The 17,600-nt window shown below is 36.3% G+C and overlaps 1 protein-coding gene across 1 annotated transcript; it reads right to left on the bottom strand.

Annotated features, from left to right (window-relative positions):
• Positions 1 to 7,544: 7,544 nt before the first annotated feature.
• On the bottom strand, positions 7,545 to 15,400 carry OR5H1 (olfactory receptor family 5 subfamily H member 1). Its single transcript, XM_055381738.2, has 2 exons — positions 15,271 to 15,400; positions 7,545 to 13,443 (listed from the first exon to the last, which is right to left on the bottom strand). The coding sequence occupies exon 2, from the start codon at positions 13,423 to 13,425 to the stop codon at positions 12,484 to 12,486; it is 942 nt and encodes a 313-aa protein (XP_055237713.1). The 5' UTR covers positions 13,426 to 13,443; positions 15,271 to 15,400; the 3' UTR covers positions 7,545 to 12,483.
• Between the last annotated feature and the right edge of the window lie 2,200 nt (positions 15,401 to 17,600).

The raw sequence follows: 17,600 nt of genomic DNA, 5'->3' as shown, positions 1-17,600 counted from the left end.
ACAGGAGTCACTGAAAACTCTTCAGAAGAGAAATGTAAGCAGTATAATATGCCGACATAAATACTGACATGACACAAAATTAAATGGCCTCATCCCTGTGTAATATAATGTTGGTAACAATGAAAAGGATGAAGAGATAGATTCTAAGGTATTCAGAATGTAGTGTCACTTGGACTTAGTCCCATATTTGATGAGAATGTAGTGGTCACTGAAGGAAAAAGGGTCACTCTGTGAGTAGGCAGATAGTCATCCAAAACAGAGACTGAGAACTCAGATGCATTGATGAGCTTGTAGTGTGAGCACGCTTTGAACATCCAGGTGAGCTGTTTAGATTTAGTAATATAATTCTACAAGAGTAATAGAAATAATATTTTGGAAGTCATTTAAGTAGCTGAGGATATAGTTATGAATATCATATCTATTGGAGAGTACACTAAAAAAAAAAGAGAAGTATAGCAAGAAAAAAAATTGATGGTATAATGACCTAATTTCCTTTGGGTATATATCCATTGATGGGATTGCTGGGTCAAATTGGAGCTCTGTTTCAGGTTCTTTGAGAAATCTGCAGACTACTTTCCACAGTGGCTGAAGTAATTTATATTACCACCAATAGTGTATAAGTGTTCCCTTTTCTCGGTAGCCTCTCCAGCATCGGTTGTTTTTTTGACTTTTTAATAATAGTCATTCTGACTGGTGTGAGATAACATCTCATTTTAATTTAGATTTGCCTTTCCCTGATGACTAGTGATGATGAGCATTTTTTCACGTCTCATGATCACTTGTATGGTCTTTTTAGAAGCGTCTGTTCATGCACTTTGCTCTTTGGTGAACGGGTTATTTGTTTTTTGTTTGTTGATTTGTTAGATCCCTTATATATTCTGGATAGTAGACCTTTATCGAACGCATAGTATTCAAATATTTTCTCCCATTCTGTAGATTGCTTATACACTCTAACAATAGTTTATTTTGCTGTGCAGAAGCTCCTTTGTTTAATTAAGGACCACTTGTCAATTTCTGTTTTTGTTGCAATTGCTTTTGAGGACATAACCAAAATTCTATTCCAATGCTGATGTTGAGAAAGGTATCCCTAGGGTTTCTCCTAGGATATTTACAGAATAAGTTCTTACATTAAATATTTAATCCAGCTTGGGTTAATTTTTCTATATGTTGAAAGGTATGGGACAAGAGATAAGACTCAAACCTAGCTCATCTGGCTCCAAATGCCATTCTCCTTCCACCACACAGCGCCTCATCTCAACGACATTCTGAATGAATTTGGATTCAGTCACCTGACTGTGCTAAGTTTGGTGGTGCACAGAACTGAGGAGCTGCCCCACAAGGGATAGCCCCCATCCAGTTTCCCCTTGATACAGGTTGTGGGGGGCATTCATTCTTCTATATATGGCTAGCCAGTTTCATTCTTCTTCATGTGGCTAGTCAGTTATCCCAGCACCATTTATTGAGTAGACAGTTCTTGCCCCATTGCACTTTTTGTCAGATTTGTTGAAGGTCAGATGATTGTAAGTTTGTGGCTAGATTTCTGAGTGTTCTACTCTGTTCCATTGTTCTATGTGTCTGTTTTTGTACCAGAACTATGCTATTTTGTTTATAAAGACACATGTACTCATATGTTCATTGCTGTGCTATTCACAATAGCAAAGACGTGGAATGAACCTAAGTCATCATCAGTGGTTGACTGGATAAACAAAACGTGGTACCTATAGATCACGGAATACTATGCATCCTTAAAAGGAGAAAAATCATGTCTTTTGCAGCAGCATAGGTGTAGTTGGAGGCCATAATCTTAAATGAACTAATGAAGGAACAGAAAACCAAATACCACATGTTCTCACTTATGAGTGGAAGCTAAACATTGAGAACACAGGACATAAACATGAGTATAATAGACTCTGTGGACTAATAGATTGAGGAGGGAGAAAAGAAGGAATCAGTCATAAAACTACCTGTTAGGTACTATGCTCACTACATGCATTCAATACACTCATGTAACAAAGTAACAAAGCTGCCCATGTACTCTTTATATCTAAAATAAAAGTTGAAATACAAAACATTTTGAGAAACATACTAAAAGGTTATGAAGGCAATGCAAGTCATTCCTTATATGGCCAACACCTGGAACCCCTTTCTACCACATGGGTCTTGGTGGCAAACAAAGAATTTCACCTAGATTTGCCCAATCAAACCCACCCAAAATAGAGTTGGATATAGAGAGTTGGAGACAAATGTACATAGACAAAAAAAAATTAGTGCGAAGTCAATTGAGGCAAAAACATTAAGATTCCAGCATGTGCATCCTATGTCTACACCAATGCTACTGAAAATATGAGCTGTGTTTTAGCCACAGAAACAGCCACACTCGTGAATTTACTGTTGGGAGGGGACTTTGGCTGCTGACTAGCTGCTTTACTTCCTTCTGTTTCTGCCATTATTTTCCAGTTGATTCCTCCACCTTCTCTACCATTTCTATATTGGAGTCAATATCCATTCAATAAAATTTTTCCATTGCAACCCAAAGCCCTGGATGTTCAAAAGAGAGACAAGGGAGATAACAGAAAAAGGCAGTGAACAGAGTGATCAAGGGAAGAAGCAAGAGGGAACTAGAAAGCTGGGTTTTGTGGACATAAAGAGAGGAAAGACAAGTGTGACCAAGTAAAGCGCAGGGAAAAATGATGAAATAAATGCTCTACAGGACAAGGAGTCCAGGGAAATCACTGTGTGTAGAAAGGAAGCCATTTTTAGTGGCTTTAGTGAGAGCATTCTCAAGTAATAGATTAAAAGTCAGCAAATAAGAAGTGAAGCGGAAAGAAGCAGCACAGCAATGGGGGGATGAGGTAGAGTGTTCTGCCACACATGGAGAAAAATTCACATTTGTCTGCTGCTCATAAACTAATGTTTTACTTCATTAGAGTATTTAAGAAAAGTTCTCATAGGTAAAGATAGATAAGCGAGAGGAAGTTGTCAAGAGAAGAAAGGGATAGGAAAGGTGGAAATGGAAATTTGTGTGGGTGAAATAAAACAAGGAGAAAGAAAAATAGGCACAGAGTAATCATGTCATAGATGGTAAATGCAAGAAAGACACGTCAGTAAAGAGGGAGACAGAAAGTATCAGAAATGCATTAAGCCAAAATAAAGGGAAAGGCTCCGAAGTTTGGGTTAAATGCCTGCATCAACTCTGGTGTTCATTGCTGCTAGAGAGAGCTTTGAGAGTCTTTTCATTTTCTTTTTTTTAAAAAATTCAAGTTTATTTTTCTATGGAATTAATGTTTGATAAAGAGACTTTAACTTGAAATTTTACCTATAAATTTTATACTGTTCATGAATGTATTGGCACTGTCTGAAAGTTTATTCCATATTTAACTGTTACTCTACCCTTTTAGTTGCAGTGATTAAATTTTTCCAAAAATCTCGCTTCTGGTTTTGAGAGCACTTTATTTTCCACCAGTTTTTTGTTTGATTGTTTGATTTTTAGCAGAATCAAGTAAGCAAAAGAATAAATCCTGAGGCAGACAATATAAAGAACAAGTGACAATAATTCCACTTGGATGAAGTGAAAATGTTCAGCTGGGCATTGTGGATTTAGATATGTATGAGAAATACAGATTATTCTACAGTGTAATACGGACTTCAGAATCATACACATTAAATCACTGGAAGTTAGTTCTAGTTTTCACAATTGAAATTACACTTTATGCCACAATTTTCCACAACATGCGACACTAGTGACATTTTATACAAACTGAAGTTTTTATAAAATTAGACATTCTTCATCAGGAAGAATAGCTAATGGATGCTGGGCTTAATACCTAGGTGATGGGTTCATCTGTGTAGCAAACCACCATGGCACATGTTTACCTTTGTAACAAATCTGCACATCTTGTACATGCACCCTAGAACTGAAAATAAAGTTGATTTTTAAAAATTGGATGGTCTTAATGTTTTGATTAGTATAGTCTCATCTGAGCTAGTCATGATTTTAGTAAGGCCAATGATCTAGATTCCTTCACAAGCCAATCACAAGTAAAATTGTCCCCCTCATGCAAACTGCAGCTCAAACTCCAGATATTTACCTAACTTTCAGGGAGCTGAAATTTGTGAAGAAATTTTATTAGGCAATGGTCAGGGGAAAAGAGGAGAAAAAACAAAAACAGTCTTGCAAGGTATTCCTTCATAGGTGGTTCTCTGACTATACCTTCAAAATGTCATTCTATCTTTATATCCAATTAGAATATGTGTGTGTGTGTGTGCGTGTGTGTGTGTGTGTATTTTTCCCATACAGTCTAGGTGTAAGTCATTGACTAACTTAACTCCAACTGTTCCTTCTCTCTATGTTACCACCAAGTAGTTCTTCTTGCCTGCTACTCAGATAGAGCCAATTATCAAGACAGGGGAATTGCAATAGAGAAAAAGTTTAATACACACAAAGCTGGCTAAATGGCAAAATACAGATTAATTATAACTCAAGTCAAACTCTCCAAATATTCAGAGGCTAGAGTGTTGGGTTTTTTTGATTTTTTCTTTCTTTCTTCCTTTCTTTCTCTCTCTCTTCCTTCCTTCCTTCTTTCCATCCTTCCTTTCTTTCTTTTTTCTTCTTTCTTTCTTTTTTTTCTTTTGTTTTTCTTTTTTTTTTTTTTGAGATAGAGTCACACTCTGTCACCCAGGTTGGAGTGCACTGACCAGATATCTGCTCACTGCAACCTCTCCCTCCTGGGTTCAAGTGATTCTCATGGCTCAACCCCCCAAATAGCTAGGATTACAGGCATGCATTATCATGCCTGGCTAATTTTTGTATTTTTTTTAGAAGAAACAGGGTTTTAGCATGTTGGACAGGCTGGTCTCGAACTCCTGGCTTCAATTGATCTGTCCACCTCAGCCTCCCAATTTTCTGGGATTAAAGGCACGAGCCACTGTGCCCAGACAGAGTCTAAGGGTTTTTAAAGATAGTTTTTTAGGCAGGAGGCTACGAAATGGGGAATGCTGATTTGTTGGTTTGGGGATAAATGCATATGAAGTTGAAGCTGTCCTCTTGTAGTAAACCAGTTTCTGGAAAAGAGCTATAAGACCAGAGAAGCAAGATTACAGTCTGGATGGTGCCAGGTGTTTCATCAGAATACAGGGTCTAAAAATCTTTGGTTTTACAATAATAATGTTATCTACAGAAGTAATTAGGTTGGTTAGGAATCTTATGGCCTCTGGCTGCATGACTCTGGAGCCATAATATTTAATCTTGTGGTCTGGACCCCAAGAAAGGAGGAGGTTTGCCTTGACGAGGGGCTCTTACCATCTTTGTTTCAAAGTCAAACACTATAAAGTAAATTTTTCCCACATGCAGTTTGGCCTACACCCAGGAATGAGGAAAGTCTGCTTGGAGTTTAGAAGTACTGTCTAATTTCCCTATTTCAGATTCAGTGACAAAATATTCCTATGTGAGATTTTTCTCATTTTCATAATGTTATGAAATGTTTTCTCATTTTTATTTCATAATGTTCTCTATATTATCCTCTACCTCATAACTCTGAGTCTACTAAGTCTTCTGCTCAATTATGTTTTCACCTGAAAGAGTAAAAGAAAACTGGTCAGTTTTCTTATAAAGTCAGTTCATCAGATGAACAAGGCCTGCCTTCTTTAACCACTTTTATACCTTGATCAAAATCTGAGCTCAGAGCAATAGCGAAAAATATCCAGCCCAAACATATGCCCCAGACATTTTCTGTGGAATTTCTAATTCTTCTTGGATCATATGATTTAGGACTCCCTGTACCAGTTTATTCACATGATCCTGGGACCTAGTGAAGCCTGTAGCTGAAGCTAAATGTTGCATACCTAAGATAGACAGCAAAGATCCAATCCCTCAGTCTTCCAGGGAAAGACCAAAAGTGCTGAGGAAATAAGAAATAATCTCTTAGAATCCATCCCCAAAGTATTTCTTCAAAAACTCACTTGTCTATCACGCAAACAAAGAAAAAAGGATAAACCAGTCTCTGAATATAAGGCAAGATTAGAGGTACTATTTGTAAAACATTGTGGTCAATCTATGTTGAGTTCAGGCATAGAAAATCCTTGTCCTATTCATTGATAAGATCCACCCTGAAATCTTTAATGTAGTTACAAAACAAAAACTGGAATGATATGTGAATGACGGGGCCAAATAATTACCAAAATATTTTACCTATTGGCATAAAGACTATTTTGGCTTGGTTATTTTTGAGATTCTCTTTAGAAGAGAAATTTAAAGGAATCTCCATTTGTAAGAGTTCTACATATCTGGTCCAAGAAGAGTAGTAGGACTAAACCTCTAAATAATGGAGAAGGTGAAGGCATTAAGTTAATCTACATCACAAACCTTACCTTTGTTTATGGTGGTTGTCTTGGCTGTCTTGTCTTAATTGGGTCTCTATCAACACTCTTTTTTTGTTTATTTGTTTTGGAAAATGATGGTATTTAAGTCTGAAATCTAAGCACTGTGACTTAACATGTAAATATTCTTACATGTTTACTGTAAGGCATGAGAGCTTTATCTTTTACAAGCAAATTGCAAGGACACATCACTTCTGAACAAAAAAGAGGCATTTGTAAATGGAGCAAAAGAAAAATAGTAAAAACACTTTCCAAAAATATTAATAAAACGCTTTGACCATCTGGACAGGACATCTTAACTTGTTCCAACTAGGAGAAACACAGTTCATGTCTAGATAGTCTTATAAATTACTGAGTTTGTTTTTTTTATTTCTGGTTTTTTTTTTTTTAAATGGAGTTTCCTTCTGTCAGCCAGGCTGGAGTGCAGTGGAGTGATCTCAGCTCACTGCAACCTCCACCTACTGTGTTCAAGCGATTCTCCTGCCTCAGTTTCCCAAGCAGCTGGGACTACACGGGTACACCACCACGCCTGTCTAATTTTTCTATTTTTAGTAGAGACAGAGTTTCACCATGTTGGCCAGGCTGGTCTCAAACTCCCAACCTCAGATGATCCACCCACCTCGGCCTCCCAAAGTTCTGGGATTACAGGCAAGAGCCACCGTGCCCAGCCTTGAGTTTGTTCTTATTGTACCTGACATATGGCTACAATTTTAGAATGAACACTATAATATTTGCTTCTTTCTGTATGTTTATGTATGTCTATATATGTTTGTATGTGTGACATTTTGCTACCTTTGGATGGTATTGCAAAACTAATTTTAATAGAGCTCTATTTATTTGGCTTATTGAAGAATATGTGCTCATATAAATTAAGGATTCCTTAAACTCAGAAAGATAGAAATTCACCAATATATTTTTCAGATTCACATTATCTATGATATTCTCTGTTAAGTCAAAGCTATTTCAAGTTTGTTGGTTTAATTAAAATAGACATCTCTTTAGAGTTTTCAGAATTAAATATAATACAAACACACAACTTTTATATTATCTGAGTTTACAAGTCAAGTAAGTTTATATTATCTCTGCCTGATGTTTAAAGTCAGAAAACTAACAATTCAACTTAAACACCTATGTGAAAATATAATGGCATTTACTTCATATATATCAAGGCACGGCAATAAAACAAAAAAAACACATATTTGACTTTTAGATTTTTGCTTTTATGATCGACTGACTGATGAGGGAAGAGAGAGACCCTCTCAAATTGTTTTATATTGTTTTATACTCAGAAAAGGAAAGAAGTGAAACTAAAGGCAGGTAGCCCGGCGTCTAGGAACCAGACTCGAAACCAAGGAACCAGACCCGAAACCAGGCCTGGGCCTGCCTGACCTAAGCCTGGTTGTTAAAATTCGACCCCTCACCTAGCAACTGTTGTTATCTATAGATTCCAGACATCGTATGGCAGGACACTGTGAAACCTCCCGTTCTATTCTGTTTCACTCTGACCACCGGTGCTCGCAGCCCCTGTCACGTACCCCCTGGCTTGCTCAATCGATCACGACCCTCTCACGCGGACCCACTTAGAGTTGTGAGCCCTTAAAAGGGACAGAAGTTGAGCACCTGACGAGCTCGGATTTTAAGACGCTAGCCTATCGACGCTCCCATCTGATTAAAGCCACTCCCTTCACTTTCTCGGTGTCTGAGGGGTTTTGTCCGCGGCTCGTCCTGCTACACTGACATAAACGTGCTGTAAATGTAGCTAACAAGAAAGTAATTTGAAACGATGACTGGCTGTGTCTAACTTCTTATGAAATTTTCATGAGTAAACCAAACAATTCAGAATAAGTGAATTAAACAGATGTAAGTACAATATACGTTTATAAATGAACTTTTAAACCATAATTATGTTTAATAAGAAGTCTACTTAAAAATACCTTCCCACTTCTCTGTGGTAAATTAAACCCTTAGAGTTTCACACAGTTGATTAAATTATCAATAGTCATTGAATATCTGGATTATTTCCAAACAACATTTTTTTTAAAGACTAATTGCTGAACATATGCTTCTCTATTTTGGACTTCTTATTACAGAAGAAATAAAGATATTTGGGTTCACTTTTGTGTTCATATTTGTGTTCAACATGTCCTGTGGCACATTGAAAAATTATATAATGGGAAAGCACATGCTTCTAGGAATTATGAAATTGTATATTCGTAGATTTGCCAATCTGTAAAATGCCGGTGTGATGCATATTTGTCAATCGCTTCTATCCCAGAAAAGAAAGTTACTAAGAGTTTAGAATTCTAGTTAATGTGTGGTAATTAATACTACTAAATAACATAAAGGAAACATCCCTGTATGCAAAGTATCTGTCTAATCTCAACAGATTTACGGGAAAGGCTCTGACAAGTAAAGATTTCTGATAACGTTAGAAACACAACACGAGACCAGAATTAAAGAAACTTTGCAAACAATCTGGTCAAGTATACCTTTTGTAAACAGAATTAATACGTTTACCTTCTTCTCCTTAGCTGACCTCTCCAGAATTCAGAAATCATCACTGAGCATTTTTATTTTGATTGCAATATAGGTATTTGCAAAATTTTAATCAGAATCTGTTATTACAATATAACATAATTATGGTTATATTACCACTACTGTGACTGGAATGTCACATTGGAGAATGTGCATAAAATTAGATATGACTGGAGAATTTTAAGAAACTAAGAATTGACTTTATGCATCCAATTAAGCCCTGCCTCATTCCATTTAGTGTTGCAATGAAGAAATTCTTGAGGCTGGGTAATTTATAAGTAAAATGTGTTTGTTTGGAGAACAATTCTGCAGGCTATACAGAAACTAAGGCTTAAATGTCCACTTCTGATGACAGCTTCAGCCTACTTCACTCATGACAGCAGGTGAAGTGGAGCTGGCATGTGTGGTGATCACGTGGTGAGAGAGGAAAGGAAAGAGAGAGAGTGGAGTGCTGGGCTCTTTTATCAACCAGCCCTCATGGGAACTAAGACAGTAAGAACATGCTTATTACTATGATGATGGCACCAAGGCATTCATGAGAGATCGACCCCCATGACCCAAACACCTCCCATCTTCGACACCTCCAGAATTTGGAATCAAATTTTAATACGAGATTTGCAGGTGTTTATCAAAAAAATAACTACAGCCAGTTCCTTTAGAAAATCTGGCCTGATAGCTGCTCACAAGCTTTCTAGCCATATTGGTAAAGAGGAAGAAAGACCTTACTCTCTGGAAGGCCCAGGAACTGAAATATACTTTTAGGACCTTTTTGAGTACAGGGGAGTTTACCTAAATGTATCAGTGTTGCAGGTGAAACTAATGGTATGTTGTTGGTATGACTTTATAGCTTGAAGAACCTTTAAAGTCTAATCTGAGATTATTTAGTAAAGGTCATAATGAGGCCTTCTTAAAAAGAGATGATCAATTCCTATTCCAACTTGCACTTATGTAAATACTCAGTTGAAGCTTAATGAGGGTAGATCTATTTGGTAAATAAATTAGTCTTACTATAATTACATTTGAAAGAAATGGGCCTGATTATGGAGGGAAAAATCATGTTTCAGTAGAAAAATATAGCGCACCGATAATTAAATTCCAGTTCTGTCCATTGTCTTTTATGTTTTGTTACCTACTTAGAAACTGTCCTATTCCTGAAGCGCTACAAGCTAGGGCTGGACAACTTGATATAAATGTCAGAGGATACTCTTCATGCATGATGCTTAGTGTCCCACTCAGGAAGTTCACCAAACATTCAATGACATGACAAGAGACATTCAGACTAAAAAACAGAAAAATTATCAGACTGCAACTGCCATTTTATTTCATCATCTAAAGATGCTTTGAGCTTAAATCTAAAAGTCATCTCAACTAACTGCCCTCTGGCTCACATGCTAAGCTTATAGGTAGTTTTAACCATTAACCTTTTATTATTTTCATTTGGTTTATTTCAGTTGGTTTTGTTCATGCATACTTTGGCTATGGAGCATACCCCAGTCCCTTAGTACTATGTTTGTGATAGTCATTGTCATCTTCTTGGTGTGTTGTATTCTCTCAAGAGTTTTAAATACACGTTTGTAGCCACTACACTGTGCCAGATTTTCTCACTATGATTAGAATAACAAAAACAAAGTGTCCATAAAAGAAACACTTCTGTAAGAGACCAGACATTGTAACTTATGAGTTCCATGCTGAGACAAAGACAAACCAGCTGTGCTGGTCACAGAGAGTGCAAGTATGTCTGAGTTTTAGTCAATATCCCATAATGAGAGGCTGACCATAATGAGTTAAAATAATTAAATAAAAGTATATCAGGCTGACGTGGGTCCAGCAACGTGGGTTTGTACCTAAAGCAAACAGGAATCCAACTCATTGTAAATGGTAAAACAAAAGTTAACTTTAACCAACCAAAAACCCCAGCTAATTTCTAACTAGGAATTTTCCACTGGAATGATCAAAATAACACTACTGCTCCACTTTAACCAATACAATCTTTACTTTTGCCATACTTTCACATTTGCCCTGTAAAAACCTTTATCTCCTCTCTTGCACCTTCAGGAAATCCCCATACCACATGCGATCTGGTGTTGCAAAATAAATCAAGTCTCCTCAGATAAACTCTAAATTCTAATGCTGCTACATTTGTATTTCAACTATATAAGTACCAGTATATATCTTGTATCACTATGCATACATATGAAAAACTAAACATATGCATATGTATACATATAGATATAAGATACCTAAAACATACATGCATATAATCTGGTAGCAATGACAATCTAACTAAAGGAATTGAAGAGGGATATAATTAGTTAGAGTTCCATTTCAAAAAACAATCTGACAGCCATTTTGGGGAAGTGAGTGACTGTTAGAAGGATGGAGGAAATAAGTAACTAGAGGTTTGCAAAACTACATGTGAGTAGTTTTTATGCTAGGGACCTCAATAGTATCAGTGAGAATGTGAAAGGAATTTCAGTACTGAAAAATGAAGGAGAGGGTGGACTGGTAGAAAGATGATTAACATACTTGAAGTACGAGAAGTGTTAAGAAGGTTAACAATCAATGACTTTCCGAGGCAGAAAATCTCCAAAATCTTACCTCATTTTTTTGTTTTTGCTTCCTCTTGCTGGGCACCATGATGTCGTATCATGTTAACATTATTTGAACTTCCATGACAGGCATTTAAAACTTCTTGTTGATAACAACACAATCCAACAACCTTGCAATATTATTGATTTTTACAAATCTTGGTAGCTTCATCATAAAAACATTAAGACCACTTTCTTTCTTTTATGATACTTATTTCTTCTCTATGTCTACTCCAAATGCAGTTATTCTATTTAATCTTTTAATTTCCTGAATTAGGGAAGGCTTCCAGGTTGTCTAAAATCATATAATCATAGCTGGGAAGGGCCTTAGAAGCCATCCTAGAAAGTTAGAGGCAGCTTACCTCTTCTTACTCATATGAGCACATAGAGTTAAGAGCATGCTCTTACACTATGGCAGTGCCTTCACTGTTCATTCCTTCTATTTTTATTTTTCTCATTGCATTTCCATTCCTGTTTGACCTGCGAGTTGACTTCCTTCAAGAAATAGAACTCACCCTTTCCTAATATAATGAAGTGGAAGACCTTGATGGTTAGCAGAATCATTGGGACTTACCTCTGTTCAGTCAAAAACAAATCTGCCTCGGTTATGGGTTAAATATGATGGACATCGCAGGTAATTCAGTAGTATTAGTATCAAAACCATCATACTCAAGTCCTTATATGATAAACTAGGCTATTTTAGCAATTAATGCATTTATAAATGCACATTGAATAACATATACAACTGTTAAATATTTTTATTTGATTTCTACAGTCATTATTCTATTATGAACAGTATGAAAATTTCTTGAATGCTTTTGAATAACATATAGACATATTGCAATTAGTTTATTAGGTACTAAAACATTAGCTCACTAAAGTGCTAGAACAGTTATACTTGCAAAAATGTTTGAACACTGGAAACAACATAGGTACCTCTAACTTGCATAATTTTGTGACTATTTTTGTAATTAGAGAAAGGATATTAGTATGAAAACTTAACATGTTTTTTTAACATTTTTGTGAATGAAACTGTGACTTGCTTATTTCTCAGACTGTAGATGATAGGATTTAACAAAGGAATGATGACAGTGTAGAATAGAGGCTCCACCATATCTTGATCATCTGCTTGCGGAGATGCAGGGCCCACATAAATGAAGAGAAGGGGTCCATAGTATAAAGAGACAGAGAAGAGATGGCCTCCACAGGTGGAAAAGGCTTTCCTTACACCTTTATCAGATTTCTTTTTTAAGATTGTGAAGAGAACAAATGTATAAGATACAAGAATAGTCACAATGCTGAATACCTGAATTGAACCTGAGAAAATAAAAACCATTAGAAAATTAATAGAAGAATCAGTACAAGAAATCTTAGACAATGGGATAATGTCACAGTAAATGTGATGTACTATGTTGGAGTTACAGAAGGTTAGTCTGAATAAAAATCCTTCATGGATTAAAGCATGAAGAAGACCACCTACATATGACAAAATTAATAGCCGGATACACAGTCCATTGGTCATAATGACTGGATAAAGTAAAGGTTTGCATATGGCTACATAGCGATCATATGCCATTGTTGCCAAGAGAAAACATTCTGTGGTTACACCGATTGCAAACGAAAAAAACTGTATCTTGCATTCAGAGAGAGATATCATCTTACTCTTAACTAAGAAGTTATTCAGCATCTTTGGGGTCACTGTGGATGATATCCAAGCATCCACAAAAGCTAAATTCCCGAGGAGTAGGTACATTGGGATATGAAGGTGAGGGTCTTTCCAGATGACAGCAATCAGACCAAGATTCCCCATGATGGTGATGAGATATATTACCAAGAATGCTACGAACAGGGGTATTTTCCACTGTGGTTGATATAAAAATCCTGTGAGAACAAACTCTGTCAGCAATGTTGCATTTTCCTCTTTCATGTCCTCACAGCATGCCCTCTAAAATAAAATGCAACAAATGAAAGGGAACATTTGCAATGGCATTATGAGTTGAAATTGGGGAAGAGGTGCTGAAGGAAAACCTAAAATGATCAGAACCCTCTCAATTTTTTGATCAGTCCTATAGCTGATGAATCTCTATTTGTTGCAATAAAGACATGAAAAAATGATACATTTTGGTTTGAAACTGTGCAGTAATTAGCAGATTTAGGTAAAACAAGAGGCATTCTCTGTATGCACAACAATTATGGACACTATTGAGTGCAGTAGAAAAATTGTTTGACTGGCATATGATACAATGTCAACAGGAAAGATTTTTGGAGGATCTGAATTAAAAATAAATAAAATAAATGCCATGTGAAGAATCTTAAACTTTATTCTTCATACAATAAGCATGTGCCAAAAATTTTAAGATGGGAAATTACATCCTAATATTTTTTTAATTTAGTTTTTGATAGTGTAGAAAATATGCTGCAAGGAGAAGAAACTGCACTCAGGGATATTAATTAGAAACTTGTTAGTAAGGCCCAGGCAATCCCAAATCACATTACACATAAAAATTATCTGAGTGAGTTTTTATGAAAAATATGTTATGAGGTTTTAATGTAGAAGTTATTTAAGGAATTAGGTCTGGGGATCTGCATTTTGAAAATACCCTCTGGGGGATTCAAATGCATGTTAAATGTATGGTCTTGGTGTGATATGACATTGAAAGAGACAGTAAGACAAAGAAATAGATTCTAAAGAATTCAGAATGTAGAGTCTCTAGTATTCTGTGACATATTTTGTAGGAAGTAAGTGGTCAGTGAAGGAGAGAGGAGTCCCTTGGTGACTGGGAAGATGGATGTTAAACATTGACAACTCAGTGTGCTGACAAGTTTTTGGAGTGAGCATCATCTGGACAACTAGATGTGTTCCAATCAGTAATATAAGCCTATTAGAGCTCAATAGAAATGATTACTTGGATTCATTGTGGTAGTCAAAGGCAGTCAAAGGCATAGTTAAAGATGATGCATCCTTGGAGTGTAAAACAGAACCAAAAAGAATGGCAAGAAAATAAACTTGAGCAAGTTATATTAAGGAGGTAACAAGGTGGACATATGTCCTGTAAATGACCAAGGTGTGATCTCCTTTTTTGCCATCGAAGTCATAGTGGCTTTCAGAGGTAACATACTGCCAAAAGAACTAGAAACTCATTTTCCCATTTTTCTTACATCTAAAGTGAAAGGACATGATCTAGGATGGCCAATTAAATACACTGATCCTACATTTGGAATATGGAGAGAGGGACAAAAGATATTGGTTTCAAGGCAGCCAAAGCCAAAATACCAAGACTCAACTTAATGCAACCTTTATTCACATCAACAAAATTTACAGTGTGAGCTCTCAAATTATTGTCAAACATGAGTGTAGGGATACAGGAGTTAATATGTAAGTGACTCACCTTAAAAGTTTTAATTGGAGAATGTGGTTGATTCAAAGGAATGGGTATTTATATCAGAATAATTCCAAGAAATAATTCTAAGAATCATTATTATCTGAATCTTTAAACCAAGTTTTAGTTGTTTAATGCCCTAATTTATATAAACTCATCATAATAAGATTAACAAAATAGCAAAATATTAAAGGAACAATTCAGTCTTATAACTCTTTATCCATATTAGAGTCATAAAACTAAAATATAAAAATAGTCCAGTCAGAGTCATCCAGTTTCTGACTTTCTATTATGACAATTTGTTACCCAATCTAAAATTTTAATGAATTAAATGGCATTATCAACATTTCTATAAATTATAATAAAAATTAGAGAAGTTATTTCTTCCTTACCCATATATTGAAGGAAATTGTGGATATCCTTTAAACGTGTTGTGCTTTCTAAACAAAAATACATATAGTAGCACAGCAATGTCAATAACACAGGTAGCCATTCATTGCATATTCATTCTTTTTGAAGGTTTCTTTTTCCAAGCATAGAAAAATGTTGTTTATTAAATACGCTTTGAGCACATAAATGACCCAGTTGTGCCACTAGGGTCTTTTGCCAGAAGAGGAAGGAATGAAAAACTGAAATTCTCATAACAGTGTCGGAGGACTCCCTGTAGGACAAATTGAAGCTGTTCTAATGGGCATTGTGCATTTGCACAAGTGTAAGTTCAGGTTGTCCCCAAGGGCATTACAGACTTCTGGAATCACAAACATCATTTCATGGTAGACACTTCTAGTTTTAACAATTGAAATAACACTTTATGTTACTATTTACCACCATGGATGACACTTCTGGCATATTTGTTCAAGCTTTAGTTTATATGTAAAATTTACTGTTAGTGCTTTAATTAGTATAGTCTTATTTGAAGTAACCAAAACATAATTTTAATAAAGCCAAAGTTCTAGATCCTCTTTGGGAGCAACCTCAGATACAATTGTCCTTCCTATGCAAATTTCAGACATGCAAATTTTAGACATATATGTAGATCTCCCATTATAAGCTAAAATCCAATGGGAAATTTTACTAGGAAGAAGACAAAGATCAAATGTAAAACAAAGCCAGGGAGTGGCTTGCAGTGGGAGGTGTCCTAGGTCTGTGCTTCTCAAACTATAATGCCTATGATTTTTCTAGTGATGTTGTCAAAACGCAGATTCTGTTTCAGTAGTTCTGGGGTGGGTCTCTCAAGAGCCTTTATTTTTAACAAAGCAATGCCTGTGGACATTTGCCATCCAACAGGTCTTCATGGTGGGAAGACCTAGATTATCAGAAAGCCTTGATCATTGAAGAAACAACAAATAATAAATGTGGCTGGTATGCAAAGAGAGAATCAGGAAGGACCAAGTGTGTTCAGGGAGGCCAGCATGGGTGGGACCTTGTCGGGTAGTTCAAAGATATGTTCTTTACCCCAACTTACAGGAAAACCAATGAACTATTATTGAACGATTTTGAAAATGGTGATAGCATGTTCAGAATTTTCTTTACAGCATTAACAGAATAACATGTTAAGGAGCATCCATTCAAAAAACAAAACCTAATTTACCTACTTGTAATATTTATATTTCATATTTAAATAGTGACATGTACCTTTCTTGACAGCAAAAGTATTTATTAAAGAAATAAAATTGCCTGCACTTGGATTACGATGGTGATATGGTTTGGATTTGCTGCTCTACCCAAATTTCACGTTGAATTCCAATCCCCAATGTTGGAGAGGGTCCAGGTGAGTGGTGATTAGATCATAGGGGTGGACTTCCCCCTTTCGGTTCTCATGATAGTGAGTTCTCACAAGATCTGGTTGTTTAAAAGTGTGTAACACCTCCTCCCTTCTCTCTCTTCCTCCTTCTCTGGACATGTACAACATACATGCTTCCCCTTCAGCTTCCCCCATGATTGTAAGTTTCCTGAGGCCCCCTCAACCATGCTTCCTGTACAGACTGTGAAACTGTGAGTCCATTAAACCTCTTTTCATTATAAATTACCCAGTCTCTGATATTTCTTTATAGTAATGCAAGAACAGACTAACAGACTAACGCAAAGGTAAATTATATGAAGAAGTGGCCCAAATGCTCATGGTCCCTACTTCTGCTACACTGCCTTATCTCTGCAAGCCTTCAGCAATAGCTTCATAGGGAGTTTCTTATAATCGATTGACAGTGGAAGAGAAGACTCAGACCTGGATACAAATGGTTGTGCACCATATACAGGCAGGTGGCTGCAGCACTACTGCTCCTTTCTGGGACATTTTGGAAGGACTGTGGTGAAGGGAAATCCTCCCAGTTAGAAAAATTCTAACTGATGTACTTGGTTGTCCAATTTGCTTAAAAGGAGAAATAAATAAATGTGTGATTATGTATCAATTTATAGGCTATGACTAATGGTTAGGCTGGATGATCAGGGACTTGGAAGCAGCATAATTAGAATACTGGTGAAAAGGATATTTGAGAGAAGGTGCTTGGAGAGATGTCTCTAACTGGGTATAAATTATGTAGATATCTGCTATGGTTTGAATGTTTCCCCTCCAAAATTCAGGTGTTGAAACAATGGCCCATGTGACAGTATTAAGAGGTGGGGCTTTTAGTAGGTGCTTAGGTCATAAGGGCTTCTTTCCTTGTTGATGGACTTAATTAAAGCCCTTATAAAAAAGGTTTCACACAACCTTCAGTTTCCTTGC

Source organism: Gorilla gorilla, chromosome 2, assembly GCF_029281585.2.
Source record: "Gorilla gorilla gorilla isolate KB3781 chromosome 2, NHGRI_mGorGor1-v2.1_pri, whole genome shotgun sequence".
Lineage (NCBI taxonomy): Eukaryota > Metazoa > Chordata > Mammalia > Primates > Hominidae > Gorilla > Gorilla gorilla.
Note: the sequence above shows the minus strand (reverse complement) of the source record. Positions and strands in the feature narration are given on the sequence as shown.